Consider the following 15,233-nt stretch of genomic DNA (forward strand, 5'->3'; position numbering starts at 1 on the left):
TACCATATGGTCAACAACGATGGCCCGGACTTCATTAGACAACAGTTCTCTGCCATCTTCCACCATCTCTCTGATGTCCACCTCTATGACGGGGCCCAGGCCCTGGCACTGACTACAATCAAACTGATTAATCCCCTACTAACCTTGGCTTCCAGGCCTCGTTCACGTTGTTCTCCAGAGCCTTGGGAAGTTCATATTGGAATAGTAGGTAGGAGTGGAACGCTGATTGACCGTGTCTGCTGGCTGATTGTAAATGTGCTGACCAACTGGCAAGTGTCTTCACTGACATTTTCAACCTGTCCCTGACTGAGTCCGCAATACCAACATGTTTCAATCACACCACCATAGTCCCTGTGCAGAAGAACACTAAAGTAACCGGCCTAAATGACTGCCGACCCGTAGCACTCACGTCTGTAGCCATGAAGTGCTGGTCATGGCTCACATCAACACCATTATCCCAGAAACCATAGACCCACTCCAATTTGCATACCGCCCCAACAGATCAACAAATGATGCAATCTCTATTGCACTCAACACTGCCATTTCCCACCTGGACAATAGGAACACCTATGTGAGAATGCTATTCATTGACTACAGCTCAGCGTTCAACACCATAGTGCCCTCAAAGCTCATCATTAAGCTAATGACCCTGGGACTAAACACCTCCCTCTGCAACTGGATCCTGGACTTCCTGACGGGCCGCCCTCACGTGTTAAGGGTAGGTAACAACACATCCGCCACGCTGATCCTCAACACGGTTGCCCCTCAGGGATGCGTGCTTAGTCCCCTCCTGTACTCCTTGCTCACTCATGACTGCATGGCCAGGCACGACTTCAACACCATCACTAAGTTTGCCGATGACACAACAGTGGTAGGCCTGATCAACAACAACGATGAGACAGCCTATAGGGAGGAGGTCAGAGACCTGGCCGCATGGTGGCAGGATAACAACCTCTCCCTCAATGTGATCAAGATGATTGTTGACTACAGGAAAAGTAGGACCGAGCACACCCCCATTCTCATCAATGGGGCTGTAGTGGAGCAACTTCAAGTTCCTTGGTGTCCACATCACCAACAAAATATAATGGTCCAAACACATCAAGACAGTCATGAAGAGGGCACTACAAAGCCTATTCCCCCTCAGGAGACTGAAAAGATTTGCCATTGGTCCTCAGATCCTCAAAAAGTTAGAGAGCTGCACCATCGAGGCATTCTAACTGGTTGCATCACTGCCTGGTATGGCCACTGCTCGGCCTCCGACCGCAAGGCACTGCAGAGGGTAGTGCGTACGGCCCAGTACATCACTGGTGCCAAGCTTCCTGCCGTCCAGGACCTCTATACCAGGCGGTGTCAGAGGAAGGTCCTAAAAATTGTCAGACTCTAGCCACCCTAGTCATAGACTGTTCTCTCTGGTACCACACGGCAAGCGGTATCGGAGCACCAAGTCTAGGTCCAAAAGGCTTCTTAACAGCTTCTACCCCCAAGCCATAAGACCCCTGAACAGCTAATCAAATGGCTACCCAGATTAGCACCCCCCCCCCCCCCCCCCCCGTTTTACGCTGCTGCTACTCTTTGTTTATTATCTATGCATAGTCACTGTAACTCTACCTACATGTACATACATATTACCTCAATTACCTCAACTAACCGGTGCCCCCGCACATTGACTCTGTACTGGTACCCCCTGTATACTGTATACTGTTATTTTACTGCTACTCTTTAATTATTTTTTACTTTTATTTTTTAATGAACACAAATTTTTCTTAAAACTGCACTTATCAGGTTATGGGCTTGTAAGTAAGCATTTCACTGTAAGGTTTACAGCTGTTGTATTCCGCAAATGTGGCAAATAAAATTTGTTCTGATCTGATCAAATATGAACTGATTTGATTGGCTGTGAGCAGATGTCGGTTTTTCAAAAACAACCACCCCTTCCATCCATGTGTAGTAGGTCACATTATCTAGAGTAAGCTAATATATGGTTGAAGCATTGCTAGCATACTATATATTACATTTTCTATTGATATTTCTGAAAGTTATTTTATTTTTTATATAATACCCCCAATTGAGCAAATGTGAAAATAATTGCCTTTCGGTTTTGAAACCCCACCTCTGTTTGAATGTGTCTATTTCAATTGTTGGGAGGGGAAAACGGCTCGGATACAAGAACACAAGTTATTTTAGCCTCTTCCACAGGCTTTCATACCGAAGGTGAGGTGAACATGAAATATAACATCACTTTTCAGGCCACTGACTAGAATGGAGCAGATTCATTCCCCACTAAAGGCTTCCTATCATAAAACTGTTTAATTGTTTATGATTCATACAATATTGACCTTAGTTTAATACTTATGACAGACTGAAACTGGAGAGAAATAGAGTTTAGGATTTCTCTCCCTTCCACCGGGATAAACAAGTTCCTGAGAGATGTTATGGTATTTAATTAACATGAATTAATGACAGTTAATATGAATGTATGCATTCATCGATTAGGCTACATTTTATTATCTGTAATATAGCTTTTATTTTGCAGGCAGGATGAACATACACTTGATACAATACAAAACAGAGACACAGTGCTGTGATATTTTTTCGCACACGCTACAGAAAGCTTTATCAGTCCGCTAATGCAGAGTTTCCCAAACTCTGTCCTGGGCCCCTGTGCTAATATAGGACTAGTAAAGGCCCAATGCACTACTTTTGTGAAAAAATGTCTAAATAAAAAAATATTTGTTTATATAATTGTATTTTATTTTTCAGGGGGTGGTGCAGCACCCTCAGCACCCCTACTTCCTGTGGTTATGGAGACACTGTAAAGCCATTCCAATAATAAACAGACCTCATGCACATGATCACATGATTCTCCTTCTGGTTAAGATACCGGCTATCAGCTAATACAGCACAGATATAGAGTGCATTCTGAAATTAATGAATAGTTATGATTTGAAATTACAGACTGCAAAACATATATAACTCCAGATTACATTTGCTGCAGTGTTCTTTTTCTGTTGTAGCAAACTGGTTCAAATTAAGATCCTACATCTGTAATACTGCAATAATAATAATAGTGTGGGGAGTCATCTTTTCATTGTGAATTGAGCTGAATCGACAAAGTTACATCAGTGTCCCAGCATTTTATTAGGTCTCAGAATCTGAAGACAGGTTCATTTTTTTCTGACACTTTTGCATCAACGTTGGCAAGTTGTGACAATGTCTACGAGAAGCTGCATCTCCTCCTTTTGACGCAAATGAAAATGCTCAATAGAATAACAATCAGCATCATCACCAGTAGAACTGAGAGGGTGGATAGGTGAACTCTCTCTGCCCCAGACTCCCAACTGACATCCAGCTTGTTGTCCAGACTGAGGTGAGAGGCAGTACAGGTGTAGTTGTGTCTCTTCTTTAGCTCCTCAGTACTGACCTCCAGACTCTTCCTCAGCTGGTAGGTCCCATCTCCACTAGGCAGCACCTCCCCCCCTGTCAGCTCCTGTTCTGCCACTGGCTGGCCGTCTCTCAGCAGGGTCAGGTTGATGTGGCGGGGGTAGAAACCAAATGCCAGGCAGCTCACCTGGAGCCCTCCAGAAACCTCTTTCTTTATCAACCTGAGTCTGGGAGGAACTTTACGCATCACAACATTCTTCTCTCTTTTCAGGAATGACTTCAGTGTTTTGATGCACATGGGAAGTAAAACATTCTCAAAAATTATTTTTTCCTGTGCTAGCCTTATTCCATTCCATCCTTGAAGTAGTTTACCAGCATCGTATGTGAAATGTGTCATGTTGTAATATATCACATAATCTGCAAAAATTCCATTAAAATTGTCCATTGACATGATCAGGGCTGGTTCACCATTGTCTAACATCTCACAGCCAGCCATTCTTTGCTGAACTTGAACACCTCCTGTGAGATTCAAGTGGTGTTTTAGCTGAAAGGCTCTCTCTTTCATGTGGTGGTTCATATGTTCAAATACATAAGCTCCGTCCTTAACTTCCTCATCCTCAGTTTTGACTTTTCTATGTTGTCCCCTGTAGACAGACTGTTTATCGTTGGTGTCATAGTAACCCACTTGAACGTCATCCAACATCACCACAACCATAAACTCAGGGAAAGGCGTCTCTCCGGTGATGTATGTTGCAAGTACCCACAGAGAATGTGATCCTGAACCTGGGAGAGGAGTGATAATATACACAATTATGGACATTTGACATTGTATAACATAAAATGGAAATATAGATTAGCCAAATTGTTTTACTTGAGCATAACCCACTAATAAGCATAATCTGTTATTTTTGATTTTGTTGTGTGTAGAACTGACTGGGCTTATTGCTTCAAGTTGAGAAAGAAAAACGAGATGGTAATTATCCATGAAGAAGATAAAAGCCCCACTCTGGTCTTCTTAAATTAAACTAGTTTATGACGTATGGAGCACAATACCACAGGGGAGTTTAGAAGGGAGCAACTCAAACTTTCATTCCATAGGCTGGGATCCGCACTACGCAGCTGTTGCAAGAGCGCATTTTCACTGGCTGTCCACTGGGGCATATTCATTACGTCGATTCTGTTGCAAAAAGTGTCTTAAATGGAATGAAACGGGAGGGACCTACCTGAATTGTGCAAAAGAAACTCTCGTTTTTCTCTCTTAGCTTCCGTTAAGTTCTTAAACGGTAAAAGGTTTCCGTAATGAATACACCCCTGGTCGCAAAACAATGATTTATTGGCAGCTTACACTTTTTAAATTAAACCATTATTGGGTTAAAATATACACACAGATTTGTGAACAGGCATCCACAACAACCGCACCATTCTTACCCAGCTAGCAATGAGGAATCGGCCCAGAAGCGGCCCTCTTCCGGGAGACCAGAACTGATTGAATCGGACCGGAATCGGGTGTCGGACTCGGCCCGGAGTAAAAATGAATGACTGCCCATAATCGTCCCGTTTCCGTCTACCGGAATTCAGCCAACTTTGCAGGTGTAACAGGGTTATATTGGTGATTCCCCTTGCCACTTTATTGTTAAGCCAATGGGTTTTTGGTTTTAGTTTTGTCTTGCCTTCACCTACTCAACATGACATCTTATTGGCTGGTTTGCGTAGCTTGCTTACGAGGGAGGATGTTTCAGTTAGAATTGTCCCAGTGAACAAGCACCAAACCAGCGGTAAGTTGTTGGTTGCAAAGCACTGTACGTCAAAAGTGATTTTTATACTCCCAAGTGATGATTTAAATGTACAATTTATATCAATTTGTTTGTAAATGTTATTCGAACATCACACAGAAGATGCAGCCTTTTTTGGTGAATATTTGTTGTGCATTTTGTTGTAGAGAATTCCCGCTAATACTAGCTAGCAACTTACTGTGTCTGGTGGGGGGGTTCGTATATTTTGTACAGTGCGTGAGTGCAGAGTTGGATGGTGAGCCGTGCATTGCATGACGTGCAATTTTGTGCTGTTCCTATCAGGTACATTGTTAAAGATATTATATTGTATATTGTAATTGTATTATTTTGGTAACTACATGCCCCAGTGAACAAGCACCAAACCAGCGTGCGTGAGTGCAGAGTTGGATGGTGAGCCGTGCATTGCATGACGTGCAATTTTGTGCTGTTCCTATCAGAATAAAGCTCCATGACTGGTGCTACAAGTTGGAGTTCGTGTTGATGATTGACTGTACACAACGCAAGAAGAGTACTGTTACACCGGCATCTTACCAGAATCCCCCCAGAAGCGGCCCGATGCAAATTTAATTAAAGGTATACAAAATTACCCGATTTAGTCATTTTAAATATGACTATTATACATTTTCTACACACAAATTATACCCACCCACTGAAAAACTATTTGTGTCGGAGGAAACACCATACATCTGGTGACCGTGTCAGCGTGCGCCTATCCCGCCACAGGAGTCACTACAGCGCGATGGGACAAGGCCGACTTCCCGACAAGCCAAACCCACCCCTATGAAGAAAATATGGAAAAAATAACTAAATAATGAATTGTTAATTATATAAAGCAGCCCGTGTAATCATCTGCCAGAGAGTATCCCCAATCAGCCGGAGCCCAAAGTAATACATTTTGGCCAGATAACTCACTGGAATCGGCCCGAGCGCCAAGAGGATACATTTGGGCCAGATAACTCACACCGAAATCGGAAGCTCAATCCCTGCATCCTAGTGTAACAGTTGTTTAAAGTACTGTGAGAATTTCACCAGGTTCATATATTAATATGGCATGTTGATTTGTTATTATGCATGCCTGCATCCTGGGAGTAGGGGAGTGTGTACTTACGTTTTGCCCTGCGTGCTCGTGCTCAAATCATTTTGATGCACTTTAAGAGGTAGGCACGCTTTTTCTGTCGTCTTCAGAAAAGTTTGATTCTTTAAAGCACAAAATCATACACACAATATATTGTTCATGAATAATGTTGTATATTTAGAGGTTACTCATAAGTGGATGGTATTGTTAAGATGCACTTGTAATTGTACTTTTTAGGATGATATCAACATTCTGAATTCAACATGTGGTTAATATCTAGCTAAGGTATTAGCAGGCTATTGTATGTGTTAACGATTGCTAGCTCCTCGAATGATCCCAGTCCCTTGTATTGCGCATCTGTTGTAGAAAGAGGCGACGATTCGCAGAACATATCTGCTCTACAAATGCTTTATTTTCTTTTGGATGCAGGTATGTGGTTTTATCTATGTAACATATGTTATGTATAATAAGGAGAGGCTGTACTAATTTTTGTATTCGAAAATCATTTTGATGCACTATGAGAGAAAGAGGCGACGATTCGCATTACATATGTGCTCTACAAATGTTGTATTTTCTTTTGGATGCAGATGCAGAGAGTGAATTCTGCTTAATTAAAACAACCTGATCTCCAAAGTCCACGTTTATAGTCTCAATCAACCACACACAAAGCAGAGTTACAGCGGTGCAGTACTGCACCGGTTACACTAGCCATCAGCAATATTGCCGAAGGCTGCCCAGACTCGGGCCACATGATTTCGGCAGAGTCTGACTCTCAGCCGGAATCGGCCCAGATCCACTGTGCTAGCTGGGGAATCAGAGATGTGCGGTAGTTGTGGATGGCTGTTCACAAATCGGAATGTGGAAGACACATTTCAGTTGAATGCATTCAGTTGTGCAACTGACTAGATATGTCCTTTCCCTTCACAATCCGTAAGGCACAAATAAATTAGAGAGCAACAGTGTGATTCACATCATCAATGCGCCATGTGGCCTAGATATCAATAATACGTGATATCAGTGTAGCCTGTTGGCTACACCCAACCCTGTACACAGGTATGGACATTTGACATTTTCTGACATAATAAATCATTAAATGGGTTAGAGAGAAAGTTAAACCCTTACCTGCGTTGACAATGGTGTAAAACGACAGAACAAACAGACAGACAGACAGTTTGCCCATGATTTAGATAGTGGAGCAAAAAGTGAGTATGAAAGACTTTCTCTTCCACTTAGCCAACTGCGTAGCAAGAAGTGAGTTTGTCAGACTTTCTCTTTCACTTAGCCAACTGCTTAGCATCATTTTTGTATAGAGCTTGCATCCTTGGAGTCAGTGGCGGTTCTAGCTTGTATGGCTCCCTGGGCGACACACCACCCAAAAATAAATAACAGACAAATACAAACAAATTGTAGTATATAAATACAAAAATAAAAGAGAATCAAATTATTGCACTACTACCCTATTGCTAACAAAAAACACACAAATAAAACTCAATTGCACAAATCCTATATCACACAAATACACAAATAGAATAACACACTTATAAAGAAGAGAACCTGATTATTACACTATTGCACTACAAACAAGAAACACACAAACTAAATAGCACAACTAATTGCATTACTAATTGCATTAGTACCGCTCCCCCTACCTTGGGCTTCCAGTGGGGAGACCTGAGGTCAACCTACCCCCTCCCCATCTCCTACTTCTGAGTAGCTCACAAACTAGAATCAGGGCGCCCACTCCGAGGTTAGTAGACCCACAGTCCCACATAGGGACATGATATCATTGATGTGACGTGCAAATGAGCGATAGAAAACAGATCGCGCAAATGTCACCATTCTGAATTATTTAATTTTTTATGTGCGGGCGCCCCATGTCGCCCCTGGCAAGATGCCCATGTCGCCTACACCTAAATCCGCCACTGCTTGTAGTCAAAGATATCTATAACTAACCAGAGATAATTAATTTGTGTCTTTTTCTTCTATGGTATTTTGGCGATCACAATTGAATGTGCATTCCGCAACCTACTGTATGGGATGGAAATAGGATTCCCCCAAAAAACTGAACTAACAAAAAACTACCAAAATATATACTAAATCAAACAACATTTCCATTAAAATAAATAAATAAAACAGATCTGATCCCTACACAGGCTAAAAGGGGACCGGGGAGGGCGGGTCTTCCGGTGCCAGTACCCCTTGCAAATCTACAGATGTCAAATCCTTGAGTCCCAAAAACTTTTTTGCCGCAACCACAATAATGTTGAGTTTCTTCGACTTCTTTGAGACTTGTGCTGTACAGTTTAGAACTGTAGTAATGGATGCAACAAAATCCACTTTTTTAACACGCAGGGTATCTTTTGTCTACAGCAAACATTTACTACAGGCTGTATTTTAATCGTCTCCGTGTAACCGGTGCAGTACTGCACCGCTGTAACTCTGCTTTGTGTGTGGTTGATTGAGACTATAAACGTGGACTTTGGAGATCAGGTTGTTTTAATTAAGCAGAATTCACTCTCTGCATCCTGCATCTGCATCCAAAACAAAATACAACATTTGTTGAGCACATATGTTCTGCGAATCGTCGCCTCTTTCTCTCATAGTGCATCAAAATGATTTTTGAATACAAAAATTAGTACAGCCTCTCCTTATTATACATAACATATTTTACATAGATAAAACCACATACCTGCATCCAAAAGAAAATAAAGCATTTGTAGAGCAGATATGTTCTGCGAATCGTCGCCTCTTTCTACAACAGATGCGCAATACAAGGGACTGGGATCATTCGAGGAGCTAGCCATCGTTCACACATACAATAGCCTGCTAATACCTTAGCTAGATATTAACCACATGTTGAATTCAGAATGTTGATATCATCCTAAAAAGTACAATTACAAGTGCATTTTAACAATACCATCCACTTATGAGTAACCTCTAACTATACAACATTATTCATGAACAATATATTGTGTATATGATTTTGTGCTTTAAAGAATCAAACTTTTCTGAAGACGACAGAAAAAGCGTGCCTACCTCTCATAGTGCATCTAAATGATTTGAGCACGAGCACGCAGGGCAAAACATAAGTACACACTCCCCTACTCCCAGGATACACGCAGGGCAAAACATAAGTACACACTCCCCTACTCCCGGGATGCAGGCATGCATAATAACATATCAGCATGCCATATTAATATATGAACCTGGTGAAATTCACACAGTACTTTAACAACTGTTACATCCGCATAGGAGATTCGATTGACCGCTCTAACTTTTGCCACCTCAATCTCCTTCACCCTTACATGGCACTCCAGGAACTCGGGATCATGATTCCTACCACAATAGCAACACCGTCATCCTTCTACACACTGTTCTTATGTATACTCTGTTCGTCTACACACACTTGAAACACAGCCAAATCCTTTACAATTCTTACACTGCAGTGGTTTGGGAACGAAAGCTCTTACGGTGTATCTTACATAATCAAGCTTCACATGGGTAGGTATTTGCTCTTTATCAAAAAAGAACAGTTCAGACTTTCCTCTTTTTCTCCATTCACCCAGCGGGTCAGACGCCGGGCACCAACCACATCAGGAATTATCTTCAGGTATTCAACCTGAACATCCGTCGTCACCCCTGAGATGACTCCTTTGACGGGTGCTCTTCTACTAGGTTCAAAACACAAAACTTCTGTTGTCTGGATTCTTTTGAGGCCCACTGCAATCTTCCTCTGCTCATCAGAAATACAATTAATCAAAATAGACCACACCTGGTCACTCTGACAGACCCCACATTTCCAAGCGCATACTTCACCATTTTTGACACCTCTAACGGGTTTCCCACATATGCATCCTTGCTCAATAAACGCATCCCAACAAGAAGCGATTCATTATCATTTACACACACATCCTCCACTACAATTTTAGACTATTTTCTTTTTGCTTCAGTTTTCAATACTACTGTTGTCCATTCAGAACATTCCTCTTCACCAAATTTACTCCACACACTGCCAAAATCATACTCTACATCCACTTCCGCCATCTTTCCTCCTCTGATCGTTCATCTGTGTTGTTTACAGTGGGAGCAAATGGAGCATACTGGGTAGAACAAGCAGAAGAAGCAAAGCCAAGCACGAGCTAGCGAGATCCTATTGGCACGTTGTAGCATGTGTTTGCATATTTCCGTAAGGGAATGCCTCCTCCGTGAAGTGCGCATGTGCACAAGCTCAATTCGACCTTGCACTCCTAAACAACACAATTTTCTGAAACTTTGTCAAAGCGTCAAGTCTATAACGTTTAATGCACTGTGTTTGTAACATATTCTAGTTTTGGGAACATAAAAATGTATTGAGATCAGATGTTTTATCGATGAGGAAATGTGCAGAATGTCAGCCCAGTTTCACCTAGTTCCATCCTCTCTCACTACCTGCAACTTTCTTCTTTTTCATGTAACTTTCTGTCAGGCTAGACACTGTGTTGCATATTGCTGCCTTTCACAAGTTTTGGTGTGGATTGCACATTTTGGTCACAAAAAATAAATAAAAATACAAGGGAAAGGGAAATGGGAAAATATTGAATTGCACCACCATCTAACCTGCATCTATACAGTGTCCCCAAAAACCCACCACCCCATCCCACTACTTTGGTCCTAAACGATCCTACACCAGGCCGTCAGCCTGACATGATGTAACCCCTTCTTGCAAAACTTCCTGTAGTTCTGTCACACCCAAATACTTCTCTGCTGCTGCAACTACCACATCTATCTGCTGTGACTTCCGCTCCATCATTACAGTGCAGATGATCACTATGGCTATAAACACAAATCCAACCTTACTGAAAGTCATCCTCTCTGGATCTCTCTCTTCAGGCCTATACTCACAGGGAGTCTCCCAGTCAACTCACTCACCCTTGGTCTATCATCTGCTCTCCTCACTGCCTCAGCATAGGACACGTTCTGTCCCACTCAAACTCTGGCAATCTCAACCTGTCTCTCTCTCACTTCAGGTCCTCAGCTGCATGAGCAGCACAGTTGACACACAGCGCTTTCTCTTTCGCAACTGTACACTCCCTCTGACTATGGCCTCCTGGACATTTCTCACAGCGTGGGGATCTCCCTTCTACACACTGCTGCAACACGTATGAATCCTTGACACCTAAAACATCAGTGGATTTTAAACATAGGCCCTCACTGAATAGCAAATATAACCTAACCTGACCTTATAAGGTAAAAACTCTGTGTCAAAGCTCAGTCCCACTTCTCAAAACTTTCACTGAATCGACAATTCCCAGTTTGTCCTTTACCCAGCGTGACACAACGTGTGGGTCGGCCAAAAATCATCTCTGGTAGAATTCTCAGGACAAACGTTGCAAGTCTCCAATACACCTGTCGCCGCAGGTAGGCCCACTTGATCCTGTGCTGGCTCAAGGAGAGCATGAAGACAAGTCATATTTGTTGGTGTATATTAGGAAGACGAAGGTATGTAATCAAGAGGCAGGAGATGAATCTCTGATCTTAACGGTACCATTCTTTCCCTTTCTTGTCATTGCACCTCCTTCCGGTCTCCGACCCACAGCTGGACTTGCTCTCACTACCATATTTGGTGCTGAGAACTTTCTTCTTCTATAGTATTATGGCGGTCTGCAAACAAACGTTAGAAGTGCATCTTCTTCTTCTTTGAGGTTTTATGGCAGACTACAACCTACTGGTCTATTGCTGACACCTACTGTACGGGGTGGGGAAACAAAAATGTTTCATTGTGGGAAAGTTAGGGGAAAACCCAGACATCATACAAAATTAAATTAAAATAAAAAACATCCCACTCCTTCAGTCACAATTCAAATCATCCCTACACAGGCTCAGGGGCCTGTGAGGACGGAGCATTCATTAACAGGATTCCTTGTAATGTCTCTGCTGTAAAATCCATGAGTCCCAAAAAACTTTCAGCCACACACAACGATGCCTATTTTCTCAGATTCCCTCTCTGTTGGTGCTGTGCAGTTGATAACCAATGCAATAAACACTACTATGTCCACCTTCTTTACATGCAACATGTCAGGATCCCTCTGTTGACAAGTAATATTCTCTGGTGTCTCTTCTCCTACTACCATTGCTTCTTCAACTTCACTCCTTTCTTCCACTTCTCACCACCTCAGGACAGGAGACATGCTGGACAGCCCTTATTCTCACCACCTCAGGACAGGAGACATGCTGGACAGCCCTTATTCTCACCACCTCAGGACAGGAGACATGCTGGACAGCCCTTATTCTCACCACCTCAGGATAGGAGACATGCTGGAAAGCCCTCATTCTCACCACCTCAGGACAGGAGACATGCTGGACAGCCCTCATTCTCACCACCTCCGTCTCCTTCATCCTATCAGAACACTTCAGGAATTCTGGCACATGTTCACCACCACAATTGCAGCATTTAGGCTCAGCTGGCATACGATACTCCTGCCGTCTACATACACTTGACACATGGCCAAATCATTTACATTTATCACACTGCACAGGTTGGGCATGAAGATGCCTCTTGTGTAAAATCCGTCAATCAACATTTATCTTCTTCATTTCCAGTGCACTTGTGAGAAATTAGGACATGCGTTATTGCTAGCACACTTCAATTATTAAACACACAGCACAGAGATCCACTGTTTCATTACACTCAGAAGGACAGAACTGCTGAGGCAGGATCTGGTTAGAAATGCCAGATAATTAAGAAGACTTGTGTCATTACAGCTTTTCTTTTTATCACTTTGGTACTATTTTCACTTATATGTGGTATATTTTCACAACTCTTAGTGCAAAACTACAAACTGGTCACACATGTAACACCGCCAGTCTTTCATTCATTGTGCATTCCTGTGGATTGTAAACATTTCTCACCACACAACCATTTATTCAAAATATATGTTTAGTGTGAAATGTAATGGGAACATTGGTTTAATCACCAAAACATAGCATAGTGATATTTTCAATGTAGCTGTTTTAACTACGAGTTAATCCAATAGCAAACCATGTAAGATACAGTACGTGTTTCAAATCGCCCTTAGAAGTGCTGAAAGTAATATGCTACAGTACTGTAAATACAGTACAGTAGATTACACAGTTTTCACATTAGGCAATGCACTTACATTACCCAACAAAATTGACAGAAAATCTATAATACCCATATCTATCTAATGTGTAATCAGAGAAGACATCCTGTACATTCATTCATGCACATTTAGATTGTTTTAATTATTCCGATATAATTGCAACAGAGGTGTACTGTCTGTAATCAAATGTAAGAAATGTAATTAAACAAATTAAATGAGAATGAAAATCAAACAACATTTAGCAGGCATTAATTTGCATCAAGCCTGTCTGTCTAATTGGTTCATACATTCTCATCCACATCACAGTGAATGTGCTCCTTGTTCATGCACCGTGGGAAAAACCTTTCGGCATGGCGAATCCAAGCTTGACAATGTTCTGCATTGATGTCATCGCATGCCTCGTCCATGGCCAGAAGGAGGGTGGCACACTCATGCGGATGGTGATCGTGCACCTTCCACCTCCATGCTGAATAAATTCCTTAGTAGGGTTGAGGAAAGGAGAGTATGGGGGCAGGTATAGGGTCACGAATCGGCGATGGGCCCGAAACCATGCCTGAACCACCTCTGCATGGTGGAACCTGACATTATCCCACAGAATGACATAAGTGACCCCTTCACCTTGACAGGCCTGCTCAAATTCATTGAGAAACACAATGAGGTGTGCAGCGTTGTAGGATCCTAGTAATGGCCGACGTCCTACCACACCATCTTCAGTGATAGCTGCGCATATGGAGATGTTTCCCACACGTTGTCCAGGCACTTGGACGGTCGCCTGATGGCCGATGAGGTTCCGCCCACAGCGCTGAGTTTAGGCCAGGTTGAAGCCCGCTTCACCAACAAAGATATACTTGTGATGGTTCACAGCAGCATCAAGCACCATCACCCTCTAAAACATTATTTTGGTTTGTTATTTTTACAGTATAGTTCCAATATGATATTGTGAAGTAGCATGTACATCAAATAGTAACAGTAATACAGTATATAGTGCTGTACCTGAACATACTCAGCCTGCAGTTGTTTCACCCGGTCGTTGTTTCTCTTAAAAGGCACCAGGTAAATATGTTTCATAGATACCTGGTGCCTCTTCAAAAGGCAGGTGATTGTTGGTAGGCTGATGGATGCTACATTGGCCAAGGTGTCATCGTTCTCCTCAATGGCCTGCTTTATTTCAGACAGCCGTATGTCATCATTCCTGGCCCTCGCCATTTCCACCACTCCCCACTCCTGCTGCTTGGTCAGCACATGGCCACCACCATGGGATCCTCTGTCAATTCTGAGGGTAGAACAGAGTATACTGTCAATAGATCATACTGTAACATTTACATGCATTACAATATGTAATTTACTGTAAATGTAATGGTAATGTTTTGTGCATATTCTGCAGACTTACTGGTTTTCTTGGCGAAATGTTCTCATAATCAAATTGACATTTCACCAAGAAACTCGAGCTCAGGTGCATCCTGTTTCCATTGATCATCCTTGAGATGTTTCTACAACTTGATTGGTGGTAAATTCAATTGATTGGACATGATTTGAAAAGGCACACATCTGTCTATATAAAGTCCAACAGTTGACAGTGCATGTCAGAGCAAAAACCAAGCCATGAAATAGAAGGAATTGTCCGTAGAGCTCCGAGACAGGATTGTGTTGAGGCACAGACCTGGGTAAGAGTACCAAAATAATTATCCAGCATTGAAAGTCCCCAAGAACAGAGCGGCCTCCATCATTCTTAAATGAAAGAGGTTTGGAACCACCAAGACTCTTCCCAGAGCTGGCCACCCGGCCAAGCTGAGCAATCGGGGGAGAAGGGCCCTGGTCAGGGAGATGACCAAGAACCCAGTGGTCACTGTGATAGAGATCCAGAGTTCCTTTGTGGAGATGGGA

At 42.5% G+C, this 15,233-nt stretch overlaps 1 protein-coding gene across 1 annotated transcript; it reads right to left on the reverse strand.

Annotated features, from left to right (window-relative positions):
* Positions 1–2,513: 2,513 nt before the first annotated feature.
* Positions 2,514–7,517, reverse strand: LOC139563156 (major histocompatibility complex class I-related gene protein-like). Its single transcript, XM_071381477.1, has 2 exons — positions 7,372–7,517; positions 2,514–4,164 (listed from the first exon to the last, which is right to left on the reverse strand). The coding sequence occupies exons 1-2, from the start codon at positions 7,427–7,429 to the stop codon at positions 3,215–3,217; spliced, it is 1,008 nt and encodes a 335-aa protein (XP_071237578.1). The 5' UTR covers positions 7,430–7,517; the 3' UTR covers positions 2,514–3,214.
* Positions 7,518–15,233: the final 7,716 nt, after the last annotated feature.

The sequence above is a fragment of the Salvelinus alpinus genome, chromosome 33 (genome assembly GCF_045679555.1).
Source record: "Salvelinus alpinus chromosome 33, SLU_Salpinus.1, whole genome shotgun sequence".
NCBI lineage: Eukaryota > Metazoa > Chordata > Actinopteri > Salmoniformes > Salmonidae > Salvelinus > Salvelinus alpinus.

Excerpts from the sequence above, each read along its gene's own strand:
- LOC139563156 (XM_071381477.1), bottom strand. The coding sequence starts at position 7,429 with ATGGGCAAACTGTCTGTCTGTCTGTTTGTTCTGTCGTTTTACACCATT. Across the intron at positions 4,165-7,371 it reads TTACACCATTGTCAACGCAG|GTTCAGGATCACATTCTCTG; the intron begins GTAAGGGTTTAA and ends CTCCTCTCCCAG.